Genomic DNA, 27,992 nt, shown 5'->3' on the forward strand with positions numbered 1-27,992 from the left:
GAAACAAGAAAAATAATTTACTGAATAATTGCTTTGCAAACATTTCAGTAGGAGTAATGAGCTACAATTTCTCAAGCAGTATTATTTCATTCTCATAAATATGCTTGTAAATTTCATTTATTGCTGAAATAATATGACAATTTTTGCAACAAAGATTAAACTAATTGCAGTTGAAAATATTAAAAAAAACTGCAGATACCAGAAAACCAAAATAAAAACAGAAAAGCGCTGGAAATACTCAGTAAGTCAGGCAGTATCAGGAGAACAGTAACATTTCAGGTCAATGATCTTTCATTGGACAACTACAATTCATAGAATGGTGACCATGTCTGCTAAATTGCAGTGGCAAGTGTCATAACATGGTCTTGTTATCAGTTGCATTGGACTTCTTACTCGTTCTTATCCTTTGTGAGTTGTGTCCAGTGGCAATAGTATCAAATTTGGGACTGGCCAAGAAGCAACATCGGCCAATTTACACGTAGCCATGCTATCTGCAGTTGGGGGGGGGGGGGGGGGGGGGGGGGGGGGGGGTTTATAAAGACAAAGTGATATCCTACAGTTATGCTGATGGGAACATTTTGTTATGAGTATCCTATTTTAGGCCACACAGGTGACCCCACATTTCAGTGGGGTGGGGATTTGTATTCCTAGAAAATGATGTATCATAATTTTCTGTAGTTTGAAGCCACACCATCTGCATGTGTCAGGAAACACGAGTTGAAAAACTATATTGTATTTACTTTTTATCCCCCATATAAATCCCCTGAGAATGAATTTGATTCAATATCTCAAATTTTTGGGCAGGGATTTATGAATTCTCCAAGGGCAAATTTCTGTAACCCTAAAGGTGGTCATAATATGGGGGAAGGGGGTCACCATTACTTCTGCTCAGCAGTGTATTCATTCAAAGTCATTTTGACCCTGAATAAAGATGTTCCAACTGCAGGCCTGCACCATATCTGCCACTGAGAGTTTTTGACTTGTGTGGCACCAGGTTCTTTCTAGGGTTGACACTTGAACTGTTCTTTCTGTTTTGACAAGTCCCTGTGGCAGGGATTCTCTACTGTGTATATCATTGTGGTTGAGGGCGGATTGTTTGTCACAGTTACTATTTCAAGTGGGAATGTCAATGGAACAAATCAAATGATGAATTGTCATAAGACCACTAAATTGGCATAGAACCCTCTCAACCTCCTCTGTGGTGTGGGAAGGGTATTAACGTTTTCAGTTCAAGAGCAGTTACTTGAACATACTTTATCTCCCTGTCACCAGGTACCAGTGGTCGATCATTGTTCTATGGTGCAGTGGACAGTTTTGAACATATGCTGCCTGATATGCTAAGTATTTCCAGCATTTTCTGCTTCTATTTTATGTTAATGGCAGTGATATATTAATGAATAAACAAAGTTAGCTCATGCAATGGCTTTTGTTCAGGTTAGCTTATTTGACATTTTGTCAATTTAATTAGTACCATTGAAAAAGGCACCATTGTTACAGTAAATTTAAGCCAAACACCACTCTTTCTGGTCAATTTCTAAATGTTGATGTTTTTTCTGAATGGATTTTCATATTGTCAGCTGTATTGATAGCTTTATATATGGCTCAAGAAGATTCAGATCTACTAATAATGAAGTAGTTTTCATAATGCACCATTGGTCTCCCTCCATAGCAGTTGTAACATTGTATGATTCAATTTGAATTCCAGCTGAAGCCAGCACACCTGAATAAAGAAATGGCAGCAACTTAATTATAAAAATTAATCCAGGGTAATTTATAATTCAGAGTTAACCAGTGAAAATGAATTGATAAATCAATTACACCTGTGGAAAACACAAAGATCATGAAAGTATTTCTTCTGAAAATCCATCAGTGTGCAATACAGCTAAAAAACTTGCACGAGAGAAGAAAATACTCTGATTTTTTTTAGATCAAAACACAATGTTTCAGATAGCATGCAATAAAATAAAAACTGAAGAATTAAGTGCAGAGAACAGCCTGCATAGTTTTGGAAAAAGGAGTTATGCTTTATTAACTTACCAGAAATTTTAAGACAACAACTAAAATACTGGATAACACTCTTTTATTTCAATTTCTGATGTATCTAAAATAGTTTTCATGCAGGGTTAATAGGCAAAAGTTACTGATCAAGGAACAGAGGATCAATTACCTACTCTGATTAGTGAGTAATTTAGCAATTGAAAATAGTGAATAAATAGAAAAGATTGTGTCCGGGAAAATGCAGTTGTATTCAAAGCAATAACTTGCATTTTCATGAATTCAATACCCCAAAGGATTTTTAAAACTTGAAGTATGATCACTATCTTAATATACTGAAACAGCAGCCAATTAAGTAAATAATCAATTTTTTGGTGTTATTTGTTGCTCGATAAATGATGGTCAGGATACCAGAAGAACTTCACTGCTTTTCTTCAAAATAGCACTACTGTATGTTTTAATTCACCTGGGGGGGGGGGGGGGGGGAAGACATTGCCTTTTTAAAAACTTTTCACATGATAGCTCATACAGCTCATCTTTACAACTCCAATTAGAGTATCAGCTGGGATTGTCTGCCTGAACCCAAGAACCTCTGCCAAGGCATGCCACTGATCAAAGTGTTCACATCGGCATTGGTCAGTTATGTAAATATGTTTTTATATGGTAAATGTAGTGCAATGTATAAGGGATGCATATAAATTAAATATTGGCTTTTATAAAATGCCCTTCATGTCCTAAAGGTAGCTTAAAAGATGTCACGGCTAATGATAAAATATAACTCCAATAATCTGCTATGCAAAAATCCTGCTGATTCAGCATCTGGCTCACCAGGTGCTGCTTTCCACATTCCCCTGAAACTCACCAGGCCTCTTGTTCCCATGCTTCCCCTAAACTCAACAGGGCCCAAGTTCCCACACACCCTTGAAACTCCCTGCTTCACTGGAGAATTTACTGTAAACTGTGTAACATCTAAAAAAAAATACAGATTGGGTTAAGAACACCCAATTAATGGACACCGCTACATATGAACAAACTCCCATTATGTTATTAAATTCAAAAGGCTGAAGTATGTACATACTTTTGTTCCTACGAACAGCAGAACTAGATCCTCTCCTCTCTATCCTAGTTTAGTAACTGTTCTTCCTTAACAGCCTTATGTGCTTTTAATGCCATTCATTACCATACTGTGAAGGTATGGTTACCAATAGAGAGTGATTTTTGTGTATTTCCTGATTTATGGACAAAATCGACTCACGAATATCCATAAAACTGGAACCTGTTTATTAACTGGGGATGGGCTGTAATTAAAACGTGCTGGGGTTAGGAAAAATATCTAATAGTCCTGGAAATCTGCCAGTACTGCACCAAAGTGCAGAATGTGCCATATTATTGGAGTTTTACTGTACGTTGTTTTGAATCACTTTATCAGCAAAACTCAAATGAAGTGATTGGTTGATTTGTTTTGGTGTGGAATCTGAGATATACCAATGTAGAAAAAGGATACAAAGGGGAGTTGGCCAGGAAGATTGGGATGTTGGATTAGATGGCTGTGTACAGAAACCACAGGAAGAGCATGCAGGTACAGTAGGACAGGAAGTTCCATCTTTTATTCAAGGGGGCTGGTGTATCAAAGTAGGGAAGCCTAGCTACAGTTGTACAAGGCTTTATTGAGACCTCTTCGAGGAATACTGCATGCAATTCTAATCTCCATCCTGAAGGAAAAAATTACCTTCCATGGAAGTGATAGCAACAATGGAAGCTCATTACAATAACCTTTACAGTGTTAGCACAGATACAAGTATAGACTGTATGCAAGTTTATTCACTGATATTAAGTCAATTCTATTCATTTGTTTGGCAGGACCATTACTCAGATTACTAATGCAGTATAGTCCAACATGATGCAGGGAGTGAGCTGGAGTAGAAGGGGGAGAATGGGATTGGCCTGAAGAAGCATTGTACAGAAAGGTGGTGCTGAGCCCTTAAAACTTCAGGAATGAAAGAAGGAACTTGTAAAATTGTGGAAGCTGCAGGCTTCCAGGTTTGCTTTATAAATCCCAATCATTAAGGGGTGGGAAGAATGCACACGTGTCTCTAAGGAGACACTGCAAGTTAAGGAATGAGTGTAAAGTTTTGTCAACCACCAGTATTAAATGAAAATCTTGTTGTCCAACCAATTAGAAATCAAAACTTAAGCCCTAGGTTTGTAGGATCAGCTGGAATTGAAAACTGTGGTGTCACAGGCCCATTGAAGATATTGTCCTACAAACTCCAGCTTTCTGATAATAACTTCACTGTAAAGGGCTGCATGACATGGCCACATTGGGTAATAGGTTACAAATAAGACAGATGTTCAAATCTCCAATCATCAAAAGGTCATTTTACAGTCAACTCAGTCAAGCAGGATAATGGACTTTGGATAGACCTTTAGATGGGCCGTATATTACTACTCTGATCCTTATTTAACACAAATGATTTAAGTACACTAGTTATTATCATTCCAAAAAAGTTACATACTAAAGTCATATTAACACAACTATTCAAGGCCAATCTACTGAAGTGTGAGAAATACAAGACTTGCAAATCAGCCTAGTTTCATGAATGAGAAATGAGAATTTCAGAATCCATGTCCAGACTAAAGTGGGTCTGTGCAGTTTTACCTGAAGCAGTCTAAATTAACCAACAGCAGACACCAAACTTGGAGGTTTCTTGCTGTAAACTCAGTAACATACTATGTGGTGCAATTATTCTTTGAGTCCATTTGACTAGTTGCTCTTTTCATGAGAGAATCAAGGGATATGGAGTTAGTGCAGGAAAATGCCTTTTGAGGTAAAAGATCAGTTATGATCTTAATAAGTGACAGAACAAGCATAAGGGGCTGAATGACCTGCTCCTGCTTTTTCAGTCCTTACACAGCTTGAAGCTCATTTCTTAGGAACGCTTTTCTATTTAATTACAGTAGCAATATAAAGTCAAACTTGTACAAGTTGACTAATGACAAGACATTATGCAAAGACATCTTTTACTTAAACATTCCTACAATTAGTCTTCTTGAGGGATTAATATGAGGATTGATAAACACTAATGCTGAATGTCAAATTAAAGGCAAGGGAGATTACAAGAAAATGCTGCTTCCTTTACCTGCAACAGACTGCAAAACTTGAGGATATTCCATAGCTTTGTAAATTAGCAAATTTCCACTGAGAGGAACTGCCTGCTTGAATGCTGCTCCATCAACTTCCAGGAGTACTGGAATGCCTACTTGAATGGAACCCAGAAATTTATGGGAGGCACTGGAAGTAGTGATCTCCAGTGCACATACATTAGTAAGATCTCCTGGAACTGCATCATCATGCTTGGTTACTACCTGCAAGAAAGAAGTACCTTTACATTAAATACTGAAGATATCCTGATTTACAGTAATCATTGGTCAATTATTCTTTATGTAGATAAATATAAAAAACAATAATGAGAAAAAAAGACAGGAAATTCTGGAAGCACTGAGAAGGTCAGGCAGCATTTGTGGAAAAATAGAGTTAACATATCATGTTGGAGACACCATCAGAACCAGGACAGAGAGAAAACAAATTAGTTTTAATTTGCAGAGAAGCTGGGGGAGGAATAGATAAAACAAAGGGAATAATGACCAAACTCACAATCTCTTTCACCAAGAAGGACAAGGGCAACAAGTGCATGGGAAGTCCTCTTCAAGTCACATAACAGCATGATTTGGAAACATATTGCCATTTCTTCACTGGGTTATCATTGCATCAAAATCCTGAAACTTCCTACTCAATAGCATACTGGAAGCATCTTTATTAGAAGGACTGCAGTAATTTAAGGCAGTAAAACACCATCACATTGAGGCAATTAGAGATGGGCAATAAATGCTGGCTTTGCTGGGTAATGCCCAAATCCAAATAAATAAATGAAGTTCCATATGCCAGTAGATACCCAGAGAGTTATGATATTGTTGAAACCTGTTGCAAAATTTAGTTCTCCAACTAAATCTGTGTAACAATTGCTGAAACAGACTGCTATAATATGAAGCCTAAGGCTACTCTAAACACCAGTCACAGGATGAGTTACACTAGCTATAGTCACAAGGAAGACCTTGGTCAAAGGAGTGCTTCATTGTAGAGGACAATGGTGTGGCCAAATTCTTCATATGGTCTGCAGTGTGAATAGGAAGCAATGTTACACTGTAGTTGAGTTATGGACTCATCTACATATGCTCCCAATCTGTGCATCTTGTTGAATGTGCTGTGTGAACTGTTGGTGCTGAGATATTTGTAAGCTGGTAATGCAATGTTCAATCCTGGTCTTATCAGCTCTTGAAACCTTTCAGCTAACCCTGAACCAATAGGATGAAATTTCTCCAATTCCACTGTCATTTGTTCCATTTCAAGTTTAGTCACTGCTTCATTCATTAACAATGCAGTGGATGGACTGCAGCTATAAATCAATTGGTTTCTTTCTTGGGAACCTGAAGAACGGATTTTATAATTAAGAAAGCAAGATATACTTAGAGGAAAAAAAGAGCTCACATGGGAAGACACTGTAAAATGTTATGAAATCTATCTCTTCCCTGATTTGCAAACGTTCCTGCCCATTACAGTGCAGCCTTTTTCTGCAAGTATGGACAAAATATTGGAAAGAGGAAGCTATCCATCCAAGTATTCAAAAGAACACTAGCAGGTTACAAAAAAAAAACACAAGTGCTGGAAGAACTCAACAGGCTAATCAGTATCTGTGGAAGCAAAAGATGCTGGTCGATGTTTCAGGTCAAGACCCCGCATCAGGACTGAGAGGGAAGAGGAAAGAAGACCAGCACATAGCAGTACAAGGGCAATGGGATAGAGGCTGGTAGGGGATAGGTGGAACCAGATGGGGAGGGGATGATGGTTAGATGGAAACAGCAGGTTAGCCTGCAAACGTACAGCATCCTGTGTTGGCAATGTATTAGTGCATATCCATATAATGAATTTATTACCATGGCATCAATAAAGCACTCTGATACATCTTATACATTTACATAGTTGCCAGAATGCCATTTCTTCTGCTTTTGCAATTCTGTTCCAAGTGCAGGTTGAAATGTTTGTAAGTAAGCAGTAGAAAATGAAGATATATTAAGCAGGAGTTACCTTCAAATACCAGGAAATTTCTTCCCAAGATTTCACTCCATTGCACACTACCCCACGTTCCACTTGCCCCCAACGTTCTTCAGATTTCATTGTTGGTTGGGGGACCAGAGTATTCCACACATCTCCAAAGTGGTTTCATTACAAACTTCTGTTACATAGGAATTAAGCATTTCTCCCTCTCACTTCAAGTAGCTGATGTAGAAATCTCTTTTAATGAACTTTTGACAAATTGAATTAAAATGAATCAATTAGAACAATGGACATATGTCCACAAAAAAGTCCAAGATAACTTACAGTCAATCCTGCTTCTTTTGCAAGTAAGGATGCATTGATGAGGTTGACATGGTTTTCTAAGTCTCCTTTAAGCAGCCCTAGAGTCACAGCTGTGGCAACACAATGCTCGGTATTTCTCAAAGACATACCTTAAAAATAAAATTAAAAACTGTAATATTTGAACACAAATTATATTTCTTTCACTCTTTATGGTCTCATGGTTTCAGTTCTGCTCCATTGGCATTGATTCAAAGTTTCCTCTTATTGTAAAATTAAATATTTTTAGGATTTGTCATTTAGATTTGGAAGTCAAGTAAAAATGGATAATGTATATTGTCTCAACATATGTTTTTTTGTGCCCCATTCAAGCACTGGAAGCTCAATCAAATTTGTAAACAACTATCTACCTTGTAGGAAACACAGCGGGATTGCTCTACACTGCAATACAGGTTGTTTTTCTAACAGTCCAAAAATTTGTTCCATTTCATAAAGGAAACCTATTCTCTGTATGTAGAATTACAGCTTTTTTTTTGGAATAGAAGATTCAGCCCACCAGATCCATGTTGGCTCTTGTCCATCTAATCAGTCCCATTCCCTTGACCTACAAATTGATTTTCCCTAAGTACCTACTGTATACAATTCCCTTTTGAAATCCTCGATTAATTTTTCCCCACCATCACTCTGCTTATTTCATCTCTTCAGGTGCAGTAAAACCAATGGACAGCTATATCTAGAACAATGGTGTGCAGCAGCAAAGTCAGACATCCTGAACTTACCAAACTGCTTACTTTGATATTTTGTATTAAATATTGACATAGCTATTGTGCTTTGAGTCTGACCAAATCAAGCCTCAGAGTTTCTAAACTGACTCGTATGGAGAGATTACCTAACAACCTGGTCACGTTATATTCCACTGAATTCATTCCCTTCAAACACTCACCCACCCCAGTGTCCATCTCAATCATTAGCAGACTCCATCCCTGAAACACTAAATAAAAATCTCAAAACAAAAGGGCAGGAACAAGATTAGTCCAAATTATGTCACTCACCTGCTGTTGCAACTTGTACTTTCGTTTGACCATTTACTTGGCCAGCAAATGCTTTTGCCACCATTCCCAGTGCCTCCCCAAGCTGGATCCAAGGTTTTGTTTCAGGAATCACAGCACGGCTGAGAGCCTGGGCATTAATCTAACCAAGGACAAAAAGTCAGGCAGCTACCCATACTAATAACTTTGTGAAACAGTAAATAGATATATCGAATCTCAAAAGGAAACATACAGAATATAGTGCTAACTGCAAAAGTTCACTATGTCATATCAAATCATTTTTAATGTTGCAGAGGTCAGCTGCAACTTTCCAATTCTGTAGTATCTTTAGTTCTAAGTAAACTGCACCTGTTAGCTTTGGTGTTACTCAGGTTTCATATTAGCCTTTTTATTTTGTAAGCTTTTTGTTTGATTATCAATTTCAGTTTGATGACAGAATTGGTGTTTCAAGCAATACATTGGCAGAATTACATACCGCTCCAACTAGTGAGCTGCCCTTCACCATGTCCACAATTTGAGCTGCAATATCCTTCCCACAACGTTCCTGGGCTTCATAGGTACTCGCACCTAGATGTGGACACGCAATTACATTTGGATGGTTCACAAGACAAAGATTCTTGGGTGGTTCCTGAAAGCAATGCAAAATATGAAACACTGAAAAATAGAACTTTAAGACCTTTCATGTCTATTATTTCTGCTTGAAACTGACGAACTCATTCTACAACTTAAAAGCTACCATGGACTCTGCTGACTTCAAAGCTTTACGAGCTTAAATCAGCAGTACCAAGGAATTGATTGTGGACTTCAGGAAGGGGAAGTCGGGAGAACACACACCAGTCTTCATTGAGGAGTCAGTGATGAAAAGGGTGAGCAGCTTCAAGTTCCTGGGCGTCAACATCTCAGAGGATCTAGGCTGGGCCCAACACATTGATGCAATCACAAAGGCAGTACACCAGCAGCTCTGCTTTGATAGGATTTTGAGGAGATTTGGTATGTCACTGAAGACTCTTGCAAATTTCTACAGATGTATGGTGGAGAGCATTCTGACTGGTTGCATCACTGCCTGGTATGGACTCTCCAATGCACAGGATCGAGAGAGGCTGCAGAGGGTTGTACACTCAGCCAGCTCCATCACGGGCATAACCCTCCCCACCATCAAGGACATCCATGAGGCGGTGCCTCAAGAAACCAGCATCCATCATTAAGGACCTTCACCACCCAGGACATGCCCCCTTCATGTTACTACCATTGGGGAGGAGGTATAGGAGCCTGAAGACCCACATTCAGCATTTCAAAAGTAGCTTCTTTCTCTCCGCCATCAGATTTATGAACTGTCCATGAACGCTACCTCATTGTTCCTCTTTAGTACTATTTATTTTTGTAACTGATAGTAATTTTTGTTTTGCACTGCACTGGTGCCACAAAACAACAAATTTCATGACATATGCCAGTGATAATAAACCTGATTCTTAATCTGGGATAATGGAAAGGCTTGCTTCAAAATATGATTGGTAAATGCTGTTAATGAACATCATAGGGCAAAGTGCATCTGTGAGGAGGACCATCAATCCATAACACAACTAGTAATTCTGATTAGGACACTTTCTGATTCAGCAGAATTCTGACCATAAGCCTCATTCAGCAACGAATTTCTTTTCCAGGAAAAGAGTTCCAATTCTATTGGAGAAGCAGTCCACAGGTATTGAGTGTTTGGGGACACATGTATGCTGTTTCCCACAATCATGAATGGCAAAGCAAATCATGACAACTCACTTGAAAACACAGAGCATCTGTACATTAAATAATCAAAGTTGTGTAGGGAATCTTAGGAATTCTCTCCAAGAGGGCTGTGGAAACCAGTCTTACATTCTTTACAAGACAAAGACTGATAGACTTTTAGACATCAATGGAATAAAGGGATATGGTTTTAGGACGAGAAGTAGCCCTGAGGTAAATGATCTGCCCCTGATCTTATTGAATACCAGAGTAGGCACAAAGGGGCTAATCCCACTTCAATTTCTCATCTATTTTATGTCTGGATACCTGCTCTTCCTTTTTTCAATAATAGTTTTCAGTTTTGCAGTTTTCCAATCCATGGGACCCCTTCCACAACTGAGTAAACCAATGCACCACTATCTCTGCAGCCACCTTTTCTGGAATCCCAAGGTGCATGGTGTCAGGTCCTGCAATTTGTCAACCCTTAGTCTATTTGCCTAGTACTTTATCCTCCATTAATATTAATTGCTTGAAGTTCCTCACTCTATTATTTTTGATTACTTTTAGCATTTTCAATTGTGAGAAAGATACAAAATGTTTCTCTAATGTTTCTGCCACTTCCTTATCCCTCAGCTGCTAAGGGACTTTTATTTACTTTTGAAACTCTTCTTTACATACTTGTAGCAATACTTGCTATCTGTTGGTTTGCAAGTTTGAACTCATTTTCTATTTTCTCCCTCTTTGGTTTGTTTTAAGCATCATCTCTTGCTAGCTTAAACTTCTCTCAATCCTAGGGCCTTCTACTGTTCTTTGTAAAATTGAGCCTTTTCTTTCAATCTTAACTTCTTTGGTTAGCAGTGGATGGATCACTTTTCCCAAACTCTAATTCCCAAAGGAATGTTTATTTATTGAGAATTAAAATACTTTTTCAAATGTTTGCTACCATACCTCCCAATCTTATTTTCCAAACTACCTTAGCCAACTTGCCCCTTAAAGTATTTAAGTGTATGATTCTAGTTTTGCTGAATGTAAAATCTTCCCCAGAGGACCCTATACTGAGATTACCAACTAAATCAGTCTTGCTGCAAATTACCAAATCTAAAGTAGTCTTTTCCCTGTCCAAGACATACTGTTCTAGGAAATCATTTTGAACACATTCCAAAAGTTACTCTCCAAGGTTACCTCAGCCAATGCAATTTGCCCAGTATGATGATTAAACCCCTCCTCGATTATTGCATTACCCTTCATAAAAGACAGCTTCATTTCTCAATTGATACTCTGTTCAACAGTAAAACAACATTTAGGGAACCTAGAGAACATTGTCACCAGTGTTTTCTGTTCCTTTCCATTCCTTACCTCCAACCAAATGGATTCCACTTCCTGATGTCCTTAGTTAACACCTTTTCTCACTACACTCCTAATGTCATCCTTATTAGAGGTTACATTCCTGCCACTCAAGCCAGCCGTTCCATTTTACCTTGCTTTCCAAAATGTTGAATACCCTGGTGTTCAATTACCTGCCTTTGTAACCTTGCAACTATGTGCTTTAATTAGCAGTCAGATCAAAATGAGTTACCTTACTTTGTGCTTCTAATTCATTTAACTTCTTTGATTATTTTGTGAATTCAGATAAAGACTGCAATTTTGACCATTTTTAGCTGCTTTGACCGTATTTGCCACTGCACTAATTATGCTTTTGAAAGTTCTGAAACAAACACATGGGAAAGAGAATATGCTTTGTCCCTTTCCATTACATTTCTGCTCTCAATTCGTGCACTTACCTCATCCTCTCTTTATAAATTTCTAATCTTCACCTCATCTGAACCCTGCAACCTGCCTTACCTGCCCAGCACCCAACCCTCATCCACAATTTGACAGCTTATCTTCTATCCTGGTTTTTTGATTTGGCAGGACACTAGTACCAGTTCAATTCAAGTAAATCCATCTCAATATGCTCTTTCCTTCTCTAATACTAATGGTTAAATCAAAAATCCTTGTTCCCAAATAGACCTAAGCCACATATTTGGGTGGGCAACACAGCCTTTGGGATTTGAATTCTGACTGCACAGAACAATTCTATCCCGTCTAATCCTTTTCACACCACCCTCCCTCCCCACCCTCCGCAGATCCTCAGAGCCACCCATGCAGAAGCATCCTACAAACTGATCACCAAATCTCGGGTTTGGTTTCTCCAACGTAAAGGAGAGCATATTGGAAATTGAAAGTGAAAGTGAATTACTGCTTCAGCAGGAGGAACTGTTTGGCTTCCTGGATAGTGGAATAGGAAGACGTGAAAAAAAAACATCTCCTGAAGTTGCATGGGAAAGTGTATCAAGAAGGGGAGTAGTTGGTGGACATGGAAAAGTGAACCAGGGAATTGCAAAGGGAATGAACCCTAGGAATGCCAAAAGAGGAGTGGAGTGGGTGTCTGGTGTTGGAATCCCTTTCAAGATGATAGAAGTTATGATGGGCAATCATTAAATGTGGAGGCTGCTGAGTTAGAAGGTGAAGACGAGGAGAGCCTTGTCAATCACGACAGTGGAAAAACTTCAGTGACCTGAAATGTTGATTCCATTTCTCTCTGCCTGAACTACTGAGTGCTTCTGACATCTTTGTTTTGGATTTCCAACATTTGAATTTTGTTTATCATTCAGTTCCACAACAACTGCCTGACTTACAGTTTCATCCTTCTATCCACAACACTGCTTAAATCCAAGCTATCGGTCAACTCAAGAGGTGCAAATTATACTACTGAATCAGTCTGTCCATACAACTCTCTCCTTCCCCAATGCAGCAGGATACCTGCAGTTCAGAATCTCGTTCTGCGGAGACACAAACCATTGTTCCTCTTCAGATTTCCCATGTTCACCAAGTCCCAGATATTTACATTCTGATCAAGCTGCACTCCATGCGACCAATCTTAAATGAGTCCAAATGTTAAATCTGCTGCTTAACATTATACCCAATGTCCCCTTAAATTTGGTCTCCCTCAATGGCTATCTTGTACTTTCTAACCTCAACACTGGCAGTTGTGCTGGGAGCCTATCCTGCACGCAATACAACTCCCAAAATGGGAAAATGAATCAGAAGTGGGCCACAGGCAGAAAAATTGCCACAACCCTCTTTCGGTAAGGAAAAAGTTCCAACTGGTTCATGGCCATATTGCAAAATACAGCCCTGCTGCTGTTACGTTGAATAAACCTCCATAAGATGTGTCACTTCAAGGAAATTCATTGTTGAGATGCTTCTTTTTAACAATTTGTATTACGCGCGATTATAATAATTGTTTTTGCAAGTCCTAACCGAATGCAGAGTATAGAGGAAAAAAATTTAGCATTACATATTCACATTTTTTACAATGGAAGACAATGCAATGGACAGTTTTCTTATACCTCTACAAATACATCTAATCCGGCACCACCACATTGTCCAGATTCCAATGCTCGAAGCAATGCTTCCTCATCAATAATACCTCCTCGAGCACAGTTAATAACCTTCACTCCTTTTTTACATTTGGCAAAGGTTTCATCATTCAACAATCCTAAATGTAAATGAAACATACAAGATAATCAGGTAACTTTGTTAAGAGCTGGAGAATGCAATGAAACTGAAGTCAAATCTTACATCTTTCCGATTCACCGAGTAAATTTCAAAATACTGCTGGAAGTCCTCCTTAGGCCCAGCAAGCTTACCTAGTAAGCAGCTGAAATATACACAATAATAAATTGCATTTTTATAAAAATATGTACCCAAAGCCTTTAACAGTGTAGAATGTCCCGAGGTCTTTCATACAAGTATAAAAGTTGCCATGAGTTACACAAGGAGGTATTAGAGGAGATAACCAAAAACTTGATCAAAAATCAACAGGCCAAAATCCTCCAGATTGAAGGTGAATAAACTGATATCGACCATAGCAGCAGTAGGGGCAATTCTATCTTCTTGCTTCTAGCTCACTGCAGCCTAATATCCTGCTGAATTCATTACTGTGGCTTCCTTTTGAATAACCTACCAGAAGCAAGCTTTCAAGGGATGCCTGTGTACACCCCAACAAGGTGTACATTTTTTTCTGAAAGTATTACAATTACACAAAAAATTTAGATACTACCAAAATACATCACAAAATGATTCAAAAAATATACTGAATTCATTAAAATGAGAATTTACAACAACATCCAAGAACAAAACCAATATTCAGGTATTAATAAAAACCTTACAGCATTTTTTATATATATATGTAGTTATCCATTCCCTTCGGAAAACAAAATAGCAAAATTAGCGTAACCCCAGATCTTTAGTCAAATTGACCAAAATGGATGGGATGGACTGGAGAACTGTAGCAGACCAAGGTAAGCTCCAAATCTTATTCTTTCAAATGCTGTTTTCAGTTTCATGGTTAAGTTAGGAACTAGTTAAATGTTCACCCACGTAACTGATAATTCTACTAGTGATAATGTTGATTCCTCGTCCCTGAAAATTCTTTTCCTTTGCCAAGGTTCAAGTGCAATTATCTTTAATGAGAAATGAGTAGCTATTTTTGGCCATACTTGCAATAGTCGTGTTCTTAACAGACAAAGTATATTCAAGGTCAATACAATGAGTAGAAATGTCTATTTCCTCAGGCAATCCAACATACTAAGCATTTTAAATGGGGATTATTTATTTCAAATGTTATTCAATTTTTTTTCCAAACGAAAACTTAACTGAATGAATGTATAACTTTGATGGAAGGAAAGAGAGCAAAGCATTTAAGTATAAATGGAAAACCATGTTAGGTTTGTTCATAATTATTCAATTAATTAAACAGCAGCAAAACCCTTTCAGATAAGAGTTGGCACCAGAAGCACATTTGGAAGACTTTAATAGATACAACATGTAATCTCAGAACTATTTAGAAAGCCCTATATTTTACAATTGACAGAGAAATAAGCCTATTGCTGGAATTTTATTTCCTACATTCTTCAACTTCATTTGAATTGCATCCATCATGACAAGCTACCTTCAAATTTCCTGCAGCAAACATGCATTTTGATCTCCTCCAATGACACTCTGCTAGCCAATGAAAACTTTCACAGTTCCTGGGACTCAAAGAAATTTAAATTCTAATATAGATGCACCTTCCTTAACATTCCTGATGATAACTTGGGGGTGGATGGAAGCAGGCCATGCCCCTGTTGCCCCAATTGCCCCTTGCACACCCCTCTGTCCAGTTATTCAAAAACATTTTCTTCCACTGAATTGCAAGTTCAACTATCAGTAGCCACCTCCTACTGGTGATGTTCTTAAACTCATCAGATGTCCCTAGGGATGTCTACCCCACCTTCATTCTTAAATATTTTCTAAATCTCTTCCCTTCTCCATTAACTTCCACTTACCCTGGTGCTACACTAAGTCCTGTTCTCCCAACACTTTAGTCCATGACAGAACAGCATTTCATTCTGCATGCAACTGTTTTAAAATTATTATTCTTGCATTGAGATAATTTGCTTTCCTCTTTGGCCTCTTGTGGACTTCTAACACCACTTTTATATTCATCTTTTTCTTCCTTTACCCAACTCTAATCACCTTCAATCTGTCAACTCTCTCTCTCACACACACACTTCCAAGATTTTCCCGAAAACATACCTATTACCAAATTCCTGGAAACAGAAGACTTAAACACTGATTCTCAATGTTTCAAGAAACCATGGTCTCAGAAGATGTTTGGATAAGTCATACATCAGTGAAAACACTGCTCTTTTACAGACACACTCCTATTAGCTTATTTGACTCCATAACAAATTTTCTTTCAGTTTCTTAAATGCTTTGAGATATACCAGCAAACCTTGCTTGTTGGCTGTGACTTTACTATTTCCTATTTTCACAATTATAAATGCTAATGTGGTTGGTAATCCGACACACTAACTTTTTTTTTCCTGAAGTGCAAGTGCACAATCATATCTCCATATATTTGGTGTTTATTCAAGATCAATTACAAAGATTTATCATATAACATCTACTAATTGCTCAAAACTGTGCAACTAAAACCTCCTGCAGTCTCTCCTTCCCTACAAATATGAAACTTCTAAAATCCCACTTTTCTTTTTCTCTAACTGCTATTTCCTGAAATCTTTATTCTTCGTACAATCAGATAGTGTTCTTAACCTTGACCTGCTCAAAAAGTTTGTCTCAATTTGCTGCAAGTAGGGGTGATCAAGCAGAAAAGTACTAATTATATGCATCTTGCTGGTCAACAAGAGTTAACATTTTGGTAGCTGTGTCTTGGCCAGAACCTTACCCATCTCCCTTCCACCTTGGTACGTCTTACCAACTTACTGTGCATTTCCAGAATACCCCAGTCTGATTTTAATTTCCAATACTTTTCAGTTTTTTTTTTCCCATTTAGGATTATGCTTTCTGCTTGAAGGACAGTAACATAAACAGAGTCCTTCATGTCAGAAGCTCGCTGCATTAAAACAAATCCAGAGATCCTACTAGTTGTACTGGTGCTAATTGAGTGACTAACGTGCTAAGTTTCCATTAGGGTAAGTAGTTCCTTAAGTATCACAAAATGACCCTTTTAAAACAATGAGATACCAGTATTTACCTTCAGTAGATGGCATTAAAGGTGTATGGACAGTGATAAAGTCAGACCGTGGCCAAAGATGTTCCAGAGACACGAATTCTACTCCAAATGTAGTTGCCACCTCAGCAGGAATTATTGGATCATAGCCTATGGTCTGAAACAATAATAATACTTTCAAAATGCAATGTGCTTAACTTTTAGGAAATTCTTCAACTTCTCTTAGCTCCAAAATCTACAGGAAAAATCTACATAAAATAATGGAAGATCTATCAGTTAAACTGAACAACTAGAATACAACTATTTGTATTTACATACTACCTTTAATGGAATAAAAATTTTTAGGTATGCTTCACAGAGATGAAAATGACCAAGCACTGACGCAAGGTTCAGGAAAGTGACCAAAGCCAAGATCAAACAGGGTGGCTTTGGAAAGAGAGGAGATCTGAGAGTTTAGGGAAAGGAATCCGAAGTGTTTGGCTGATGTAGCTGAAGGGAGAATATAAAGGATGAGCAGGACAATGAAAGTCAAAAACAGAAGGAAATCTTACTCAAGGATGGAAACATCAGACCAACAATTATAGTTATAAGATGAGAAGGGCAAGTATGTAAATAGTTGGTCACATGCAGGGGCTGAAATCCTTAAGCTAAAGTTAGAGTGATGCAGAGGAGTGGGAAGGAGGTATGGGAAATAACTGGGCAGTCTCAATCTTTGAGTCAAAGAAAAATGTGTTTATGTTGCTATGTATTCATGAATCAGTTTCCCAATTACTCCAATTGTGAAACTTGCAATGCGACTCAGAATAAATTAAACTTGGAACAAACTGTTAAATTACCAATGCTCTGTGATTAACAAGTAGCTTTGGAAGCAATTCTGGTTTACCGAAACACAAAGAAAGCTCTGTTTTCAACAGCCTGCTAATCTTCTACTGACACAGGAATTCAAGCACACTGGATTATGGAAATGCAGATATTAACTTGGCACTGCTCAATAAACTAGCATTTAAAACATACAGAAAAATGGACTACATTTATACCTTTCATCTTCTCAGCACACTTCAGAATGCTTTACAGCCATTAAACTATCTTTAATGTGTAGTCGCTGCTGTAACATAACAGACACTTTAGAAACAACAGTTTCCCAGAAGCAGCAATATGATAATGACCAACAAATACTAGCCAGGACACAAGATGTTCATCCAAAATAGCACCAGCTGAGCCTTGGCTGACACAATCCATCCATCTACATGTAGCTCTCTTCCCTTCCATTTCACACAGCTCACTCCCCAATCCTGCCACTTCACAATTTACATAGTTGTGGTACAACTAGAACATCAGTTTCATTTTTTAGTTCAATGACTAAGTACATAAAAGGCACAGGCTGTAGGCATAACATACCTAATTATACATCAATATTTTGGAAAGTTTTAACCATAACCAACTATTACAGGATATTTGTTTTATATCATCTAGTCCAACATTTTAGTCGCACTACAAATTAAAAACATTAGTCTGCTTGTTTTCATATTTCAATAGTTGCATTGTTCACAAATTGCTGTGCAAAATGATTTATCAGTGGTATCACCAGGAATTGTGTTACTATCTCCTGGGGTAATAATGCCATTTTATACATCAAACTATACAAAAATTCCAGCTGCAATTTAAAAGAGTGATTAAATCAGACTTCTAAAAACTCCCTTTGTATAAAATCCAAACATTGAAAAATACTAATATTATTCAGTTAGAAATGTAGCACCCACAAAACCTTAGTATATTTAAAACATAGGAAAAGATTAGTCCATTTGGCATATGGTATGTTTGCCTTTACTCATCAAGCATAGAATAAAACAACAGAAACAGACAGGAGGTCCTATTGGAACTGTATAAAACACGAGTTCAGCTGCAGCTGAATACAACGTACCGTTCTGGCCGTGACACGACACAAAGGATGTGATAGCGTGAGGGTGCAGAGGTTTATAAGGGTACATTGAGTCAGACAGCATGGGAACAGGTCCCTGAGCCCACCGAGCTCATGCCAACTGTCTCTCACCCATTTACACTAATCTTACCTTAATTCCATTTTTTAAAAATTCTCCTCACATTCTCATCAACTACCCCCAGTTTCTTCCACTCACCTACACACTAGGGGCAATGTAGAGCGGCCAATTAACCTCCCAATCCATACGTCTTTGGGACATGGGAGAAAAATTAAATCACCCAGAAGAAACTCACACAGTCACTAGGAACTAAGTAATGTTTTTCTGAAGGCTTCGCCAGCCCAACTCCACATAGACTAATTGGACTAGAGGAGACTTGAGAAAAAAAATTATTTTACTCAAGCAGTGGAAAGGGTCTGTAACTCGCTGCCTGAAAGGGAGAAAGCCAGAAACCCTCCCCATATTTACAAAGTCCTGGATGAGGACCTGTACAGCCATAAACTAACCCAGAGGTGGGAAGTGAGATTAACTAAATGTCTATTTTTGGCTAGCAAGGACACAAAGGGTGTAATGGCCACCTTCTGTGCTGTGTATGCTTATGATTCCAGCTCATGGCATTCTTACACAACTTTAATGTGTACCTCATTTCACAGCATAAATTTGCACTTCACATCCTTTCAGAAGTACTGAATTGTAAACAAGACTTTGAAAATATCTGGTCGAAAAGTTCTTCTGCTCAGACATGGGAGGGCTAAAACAGTGAAGTGTGGCAAGCTAACATTGCTTTCCAAAAAATGTTGATATGTTTATGAACTCCTCATGAAATCCCCATTCCAAAATCTTTTTCAGGTTCAGTTGTGAAAAGGCATGGTTCAAGAGTGTCAGCACACGCTACTCAAATCATTCCTTGACAATGTTGCCAAGCTGCCAGCGCTTAGCCATGCAGCTATAACCTCAGGATCCAACCTTGAGCACCCGCTGTGTGAAAAATGGGTGTGGCTGACCTATGAAAGAGGAGGAAACATCTCCAAAATTCACAAAGAACCTCAGAGAGGCTGGTGGAATAGATGAGGAGTGATGTACTGTGCCCAGGACTCTCACAGAGATGTACTGTGTCCAGGCTCTACTGTGACTGAGACTCTCCAGTGATGCAGGAGACTTCTTTAGAGAGCTCAAGTAAGAGTGAAACTTGGGAAAGTCTGCAATGCTAACAAATCCTCATGTCTGGTTTGCCTCACCTTCTGGACAGAAAGGTAAGTTAAACTAGGAAAAGATTAAATCTTCCCTCAAGGGTGGAGCCTGAGAAATTGCTTTAATGTAACTGCAAGCAAAGTGTGATGAGACGTAAATCAGTGGCAGTGGCCTGTAATGATTTAGTGGCTGGGAAGATGAGAGGAAAGGCAATATTGAGTTTCACCAGGAGAGAAGTTGGGCATGTGTGTGACCCTGTACTTGAAATCATACAAGGTCACAAATCTCAGTGGGGACTATTATTAAAGCATTATTGTAGACATTACATAGAAATTGCTCTCCAGAGAAGTGTAGAAAATAGCATGGGTCCATGTGACCCATGGGTGGGCAAGTTCTTGGGTGATGAACCCATCCATGTCTTCCCCACATGGTCCTCCCAGCTAGGTGTGGTGTCTCGTAAGCATATTCTCTAATTCCATGACATTCAAGAAGAGCAAAGGTAGATCCAGACAACCACCCCCTGGATATCAGTTCTGAGGACAGAAATGCAGTTGAAAGTGCAATAAAGGCTCAGTATTAAGTGCAAGGTATCTGCAGAGTAACCAGTGGGGCTGCAGAATGGTGTGGAGAAAATGTAGATTGATTGCAATTTAAATACAATAAAACTCCAATAATCCAGCATTCAATTCTTTGGAAATCCTGACAGTTGCACATCTGGCTCATATATTTGTCCAGAATATAAGCGGGGGTCTAAAAATGCAATTTGGGGGTGGGGGTGGGGGTGGGGGGGGGCGGGGGTGCAGCCAGAGCACAGCTGAGGCCAGGGTCTTAACTGTGGGCCAGGTGCATGGTTGGAGCTGGGTTGGGGTCCAGAACACCAGGGGTCAGGAATGTTGGTAGGCTTGGAGTCGTAGCTGGGATCTGGAGCACTTACACATTCACCACTCCCTTTAAGCTCACTGGAAAATATATTATATTACTGTATAATATGTAAAAAGAAAATGAGATAAAAATGTTTGGGTGTTAAAAAGAGGAACATCCAATAGTCTGGAAAATCTGTTTGTTCAGTATTACCAAAGGTCCAAGGGTGCCAGATTATCATAGCTTGGCTTTGGAGGGGTTGGGGGGAGCAGGGGGAGGCGAAGAACAACATTAGCACAAGCTGATTGTTCTATGAATAAACAGACTGCTTTTTCTGACCAGTGAGAAAATTTCAACAGAAGGAAAGAAAAGTTTTATACTGCATCTGATGCTGCTGGGGCAAATTTCATGCCAAAACCTAGTTTCCAGTAGCACAAACAAACCCCTAACAGAAGTGCCAAAAGTTCTGAAGAGAGTGCAATTCAGCTCAGTTCATGTTATACTTATTTACAACTTCCAAGCACAATTTCTTTCAACACTGTGGGAATAGAGAAAGGAACTTAGAAATTCAAAAGGAAAACATGTACAATGAAGATATCAAAACTGCTTTTTAGTGAAAGGGAATTTAAGCAAAATTGGCTTGAATACTTTAGTCTTCCTAAATAGATTATACAACATCCTGCTATTTTAACTTTACAAGGGTATTTTTATCCTTGAATCCAGCAAAGAATAATGATTTAATTCTCAATGAAGCATGAAGTCCTCCTCTATGCACAATTATTAATGGGGGTTTTGGGGAGGGGAGAGGCATGTGGACAGAAGAAGAGTGCTTGTCAATCTCACAGAAACCAACTCAGATGACATTAATTTTCTGTTAAGGAGGTATGTAAAATCAAAATCTTAAGCACATCCTGAATCAAGACACAATGTTGCAGTTTGCTTCTTGATTGCTTGCATTTAAAAAAAAATACCATTTCAAATATTACTTCCTTATTGCATTGTTTCACTCTGGATTAAGACAGTGATATCAGATCTCAATGCCTTGAATACACTATGGTCTATTATAATCTGTGATTCCAAAAATATGTGTACTGCAAATGAAATAACTTGTTCTCTAACAGCTGGCAGTCTCCTGCAAAATTCTACATATGCCGAATGTTTGATTCATTGATTATTTCTCTTAAAACCTTTTATAAAGACCAGCCTTTGAGCTGCCTTAGGTCACTCCCGCGTTTTTGGTCTGGGTTTCACTATTCCTGATATCACTAAGGCATTTTAATATAAGCTACATAAACACAAATGTGTGTCAAAGCTTGTTGTCCTGTTTTTAAGTACAAACTAGTATTGTACAGACGTTCTGTTAACCCCACCTCATCCCAGTGGTCAGTTATCCACTGGACTATTACAAGGGTCCACAGATTTCATATCCTTCACTTATTCATTTTCTGTAGTTTTGTCTCTGAAGAAAGATATTTATTTGGTGAAATATTACAGTTTATTCTCAATAGAAGTGTTGTTAATAAGTTAGGATTCTTTATTTTTTTTAAATGGCTAAACTCTGATGTCCCACCATACGGTGGCATTACCTTCATTCCAAAGGACTGCATCCTTGTTGCTACTTCCTTGCCAATTCTTCCCAGTCCTACAATTCCAAGTATTTTCCCATATAGCTCCATGCCCATGAACTATGAAGAAATTAAGATCAAGATAATTTGGTCGTGTCACAAACTTCAAAGCAAACTTTAAAGCAAGAGAAATATGACAAATACATCTTCTGTTCACATATGGGCCTTCCAATGACTTTTCATTATCAAAACTATCCTGCATAAACTTCTTGCCAGTGGAGACTAAAGCACTGTCAACATTTTATTTCCTAACAATATAAACACTAAAAGTCAGAACTCACCATGAGACAATTAAGACAGTGTTTTAGCCAAAAGCTTATTAGCAAAGTTTCCAAATTCCAAATATCAATTTCCCCTTACAATTTCAGCCACATGTTTGTGCATTTCAACCATTCATACCTCTACCTCACCTTTTTTCTGTCCCAGTTTCCAGCTCTCATGGAAGCAGCTCCTTGAGGAATTTTCCTACAATGGCAAAATTAATTTTCATTTTAATTTATCGCAGCTGAAAAAGCAAAGAAAATAGCTGTAAATATTTGCTAATGTTAAACAACTGTCTGCAGTAAAGTGGCAGCAAAAGACAATAGAAAAGGAGACAAAGTACTGGAAACACTCAGCAGGTTAGGCAGCATTCTGTGGAAAGGAGTTCTAAGGGATAGGATTTATGAACACCTAGAGAATCATGGACTGATTAGGGACAGCCAGCATGGCTTTGTGAAGGGAAGATCTTGCCTCACAAGCCTGATAGAGTTCTTTGAGGAGGTGACCAGGAAGATTGATGAGGGCAGTGTGGTGGATGTGGTTTACATGGATTTTAGTAAGGCATTTGATAAGGTTCCTCATGGTAGGCTTCTTCAGAAGGTCAGAGGCCAAGGGATCCAAGGAAGCTTGGCTGTGTGGATTAGGAATTGGCTTGCATGTAGAAAGCAGAGGGTTGTGGTGGAAGGAGTGCCCTCGGATTGGAAGGCAGTGACTAGTGGTGTCCCGCAGGGATCGGTTCTGGGACCTCTACTTTTTGTGATATTTATAGATGACTTAGATGAGGGGGTGGAGGGCTGGGTTAGTAAGTTTGCGGACGGCACTAAGATAGGCGGTGTTGTGGATAGTGTGGAGGGCTGTCGGAGCTTACAGAGGGATATTGATAGGATGCAGAGCTGGGCTGACAAGTGGCAGATGGAGTTCAATCCGGAGAAGTGTGAGGTGGTACACTTTGGAAGGACAAACTCCAGGGCAGAGTACAGGGTAAACGGCAAGGTACTTGGCAGTGTGGAGGAACAGAGGGATCTGGGGGTTCATATTCACAGTTCATTGAAAGTTGCCTCACAGGTGGAAAGAGCAGTTAAGAAGGCCAATGGGATGTTGGCTTTCATAAGTCGCGGGATTGAGTTTAAGAGCCGCGAGGTTATGATGCAGCTTTACAAAACTCTAGTTAGGCCACATTTAGAGTACTGTGTTCAGTTCTGGTCGCCTCATTATAGGAAGGATGTGGAGGCATTGGAGAGGGTGCAGAGGAGATTTACCAGGATGCTGCCTGGATTGGAGGGTATTGAATATGAGGAGAGGCTTAAGGTGCTAGGGCTTTATTCACTGGAAAGGAGGAGGATGAGAGGAGACATGATAGAGGTATATAAAATATTGAGAGGAATAGATAGAGTGGACAGTCAGCGCCTCCTTCCCAGGGCACCGATGCTCAAGACGAGAGGTCATGGCTTTAAGGTTATGGGTGGGAGGTTCAGGGGAGATGTCAGAGGGAGGTTTTTCACCCAAAGAGTGGTTGGTGCATGGAATGCACTGCCTGGGGTGGTGGTGGAGGCAGATACATTGAACAGGTTCAAGAGCTTGTTGGATAGGCATATGGAGGAACGTGAGATAGAGGGATATGCAGGAGGAAGGGGTTAGGTAGTGTGAGGGTGGTCTGATGGACGGCACGACACGGTGGGCCGAAGGGCCTGTTTTGTGCTGTATGGTTCTATGGTCTGTTGATTGCCAGAGTACTCATTAGAATACCCACATTTTAAACAATATTTTCCATTCCATTCTAGCTTTGCTGCTATTACCATTCCATACAGCAGTAGAAAATGGATGATTATTACAAGGTCATCAGCATGCAACACTTGCATTAGAAAATTGATTTGCGGTCTAAGACCTTAAATAGAAAAAGGCATTTTTGTGGATTAACAAGGTTTTGGCTAATAATTTGCATTAGAATATATGGTGAAAAAAAAAATCTTACCTGGCCAAACACATGATCATTCCACAAGTCAATTCGGCAGCACTAATTGTGTTCCCATTTGGTGTGCTTTGGGGAAAAAGAAAGATTACTAACAGTTATCCTTTGAACTCTTCAAAACTTTCTAAGTAAAATGATAGGTTAGCTTGTTGGGGAAAAAAAAACTACAAATTGATTTCTCACTTTTTATTTCATTAGCTTTAATATTAACATTTGTAGACATTTTTTGATCTACTTATTTCAATTTCAACAGCAGAGCAAAATCAAATTCCGTGGCACAAACACTCTGATAATTCAATTCTGTGTCCTTGTACATCTGGTCCACAACTTATAGTTTAAGTTAAAGTCTAAAACAAGATTTTTTTAAAACATATTACATCAGCAACAAATTTGTACTGCAGGAGCAGTGTGTACTTGGCAGGTAATTCACCAAGTTTCAAAGATTTACAGCACTTGTGTGAATCCAGGAGCATTTTTTTTTTGGAGAAGTTTGCTAATATATGGTCTCCTAATGATGTTTTCAATAAATGTTTGCAGACAGAGCACATGAATTATAGTGTTCTAGCATCACAAGAAAAACATAAATAAACAATTTTACAAGAAGAACATAATTAGAACAAAAAGAAACAAAGTCCATTTTAGTACAAAGTGATCAAAGTGGTCATAGTGCTGCTAAATTCTAGTGATTTGAGTTGTGCAGGTTGGTTCAAGAAGCGAATCACAGGTGAGGTGCCAGATGACTGGAAGTACTTTTATTCAAGAAGGGCAGCAGGGATAAGCCAAGTAGTTACAAGCCAGTTAGTTTAATGTCAGTGGCAGAGAAATAGGAAAAAAACTTAAGGGACAAGATTAATCTACACTTGGAAAGGCAAGGATGATCAGCAGGGATTTGTTGGTGGGAGATCCTGTCCAACAAATTTAATTGTGTTTTTTTGAAGAGGTAATTAAATATATTGATTAGGACAGTGCAGTTGATGTGTTTTTCATCTTATGCTGCCTGGCCTGCCAAGTTCCTCCTGGCAAAGCTTTATTATGCTTCTGCAAATTCCTGAAAGTAAATATGATTTTAGGGTCAGAGTCATATACCACAGAAAAAGGACCTTTAGCCCATCATATTGCACCAACTGTCAAGTACCCACTGACATTAATCCTACTGTTCCTCTCACATCCCCATTACCTTCCCCTTAACACCTCGTTCGCCTATTCTAGAGGTAATTTTCAGTGGTCAATTAATTTACCAACCCACACATATTTGGAATGTGGGAGGAAACCTCCAGAAACTCATGGGGTCACAAGGAGAATGTGGAAGCTCCACACAGACAGCACCCAATGATAGAATTTTATTCCAGAATGGAAAACAATTAGCTAACCATTTTAGCTCTGGCACAATGAAATATGCACAATAAATAACTTCAAATATTTCTGATACCTTTTAATATTGTTAAAGAACAATCAATCATGCTCTAATGTTAAAAATTAAATCCTGTTTTGAATCCATTACAATAAAACTAATTATGATTTCAGGCAGATTGGTAATCTTCTATTTGAATTTGCAAATAATTAAATTATGCATACTTCATTACAATAATTCCATTCCTGGTTGAAGTATCTATGTCCACATTATCCACTCCTGTTCCAGCTCTACCGATTATCTTCAGATTCTTTGCAGCATTTATGACATCAGCTGTAACTTTTGTTCCAGAACGGATTATAAGTCCATCATAGTCCTAATAATGATAATGCATTAGTACTCTTTGATACTACATTTCACTCAAAGTCTGCCAAATAGTAGTTTTCTCTATGTATAATTTTAAAATAACACAAATTTTAGACATAGTGCATCAAAAATATAACTACTAAATCGACATTTTGTCCTCATTTCAATGCAGGTTTATTTAATTAAGCTGTCCCTAAACACTTAGCACATATTCAAACGGCAGTAAAATGTTTGGAATGTAGAGCTGCAGGAATACATCGGACATCAAAAGAGACTCAAAATCAAATAATGAATTTGGAAAGGCAAAATAAAGGGGAAAGGAAAATAAATAGGTGAAAAGACGAGAGACGGCCAGATGACATTGTGGTACTGCAGGCTATTTTTTCAACTGTGGTCCCAGGGAGAGTGGGAGGACTTGTGCATTTCCCGGGGGAGGAGTGAAACCATTGACAAATCTTCACAATTCGCGCCAAAAAAAGTCCCTACACCATTCACCCACTTCACCGAGGAACAGCACAGGTAACGATAAAATGACAACAAAGGGTAAAGGAACATGTACATATCTAGCATTGATAGTTAATTATAGAGTGCATCATATGAAATTGGTTTCACTCCATTTTCTTAGGTTCGAATTTCAAAAATGCCTGTAGAAAATTTTCAAATACATGTAATTTTTTTAAAAATGCAGTTATATTTGGGAGACGTTTCTATGTTAAATCTACTTGCAATTAGACGTCTGAAATAGAGATTAAAAGCTGTTCCCTTCACTTTGATTTGCACTACACTATTAGAAAACCACTTCCAAGAAATCAGGCGACAAGTAACAAAATTAGAGTGCTTATACCAAAAGAGTTCCAAAATCTCGACTGCTTTATGTTGGAGCCTTGGGTTAAAGCCATTTCGGAATTACCGAAAGCAATGGTTCGTGAAAATCAAAAACACTGCAGATGTTGGAAATCTAAAGTAAAAATAGAAATGCTGGAAATACAAATATTTTGTGAGGTTTGCAATGAAGCTTTAAGCCGCAGCGAATGTTCAAAACCAAAGCAATGCACACCGCACTAGGTTTAAATATATACATTTAAAAGCCTTTCGACGTAGCACTATTTCTGGCTCCAAAGTAGCCCGCGGCTGTTCAACGCTTTGCGCTCGGAAACCTCTCGGCGCTGTTGCATCAGCAAAGATCTCCGTTGAGTGAACCCGGAGCCGCGCCATCAGGAACAGTCACAATAGAATGGTCACGGAATGATTCCCTCTCCAACAAATATATCTCAGATGAAGATTTTATGCAGCTTCTCCGCCTCCGCTCGCATTTCGGCCATTTACTTACAAAGGGGGGAAAAAAATAAATTGTCTTCAAATGAACATCAACAGCTAGGTGTACCTACCCTCCCTCCTCAGTACTTCAGCAAAGTTACCACCACCCTGATGCCGTGAATGTAACTAACTGAACGCCACAAACCCATCGCACACTATCTTACTGTGAGAGTTTAGTTCCTTAATTGATACCTTTATTTCAACAAGCAGTTCATCCTTGGTCATATTTTTCTTCTCCACCACTTTGATTCCATTTTCCTCTAGGATTTTCTTGCAACTGGCATCTACGCTCTCACTGATGAGGAGGCTACGAACCGAAAAAGCCATCTTTCCTTCCAACTTCGGGAGCGAAAGTGTTCACGTGGTCACCAACCCCGACTTT

At 38.7% G+C, this 27,992-nt stretch overlaps 1 protein-coding gene across 1 annotated transcript; it reads right to left on the minus strand.

Moving 5' to 3' along the window:
- phgdh (phosphoglycerate dehydrogenase) lies at nt 1-27,964 on the minus strand. The gene is made up of 12 exons (XM_052015949.1): nt 27,803-27,964; nt 26,152-26,303; nt 24,580-24,645; nt 22,757-22,811; nt 22,308-22,406; nt 16,757-16,889; nt 13,566-13,714; nt 8,933-9,085; nt 8,461-8,599; nt 7,433-7,560; nt 5,136-5,361; nt 1-1,720 (listed from the first exon to the last, which is right to left on the minus strand). Exons 1-12 carry the CDS (start codon nt 27,935-27,937, stop codon nt 1,566-1,568), a joined length of 1,590 nt encoding a protein of 529 aa, XP_051871909.1. The 5' UTR covers nt 27,938-27,964; the 3' UTR covers nt 1-1,565.
- Between the last annotated feature and the right edge of the window lie 28 nt (nt 27,965-27,992).

This window comes from Pristis pectinata, chromosome 1 (assembly GCF_009764475.1).
Source record: "Pristis pectinata isolate sPriPec2 chromosome 1, sPriPec2.1.pri, whole genome shotgun sequence".
Taxonomy (NCBI): Eukaryota; Metazoa; Chordata; class Chondrichthyes; order Rhinopristiformes; family Pristidae; genus Pristis; species Pristis pectinata.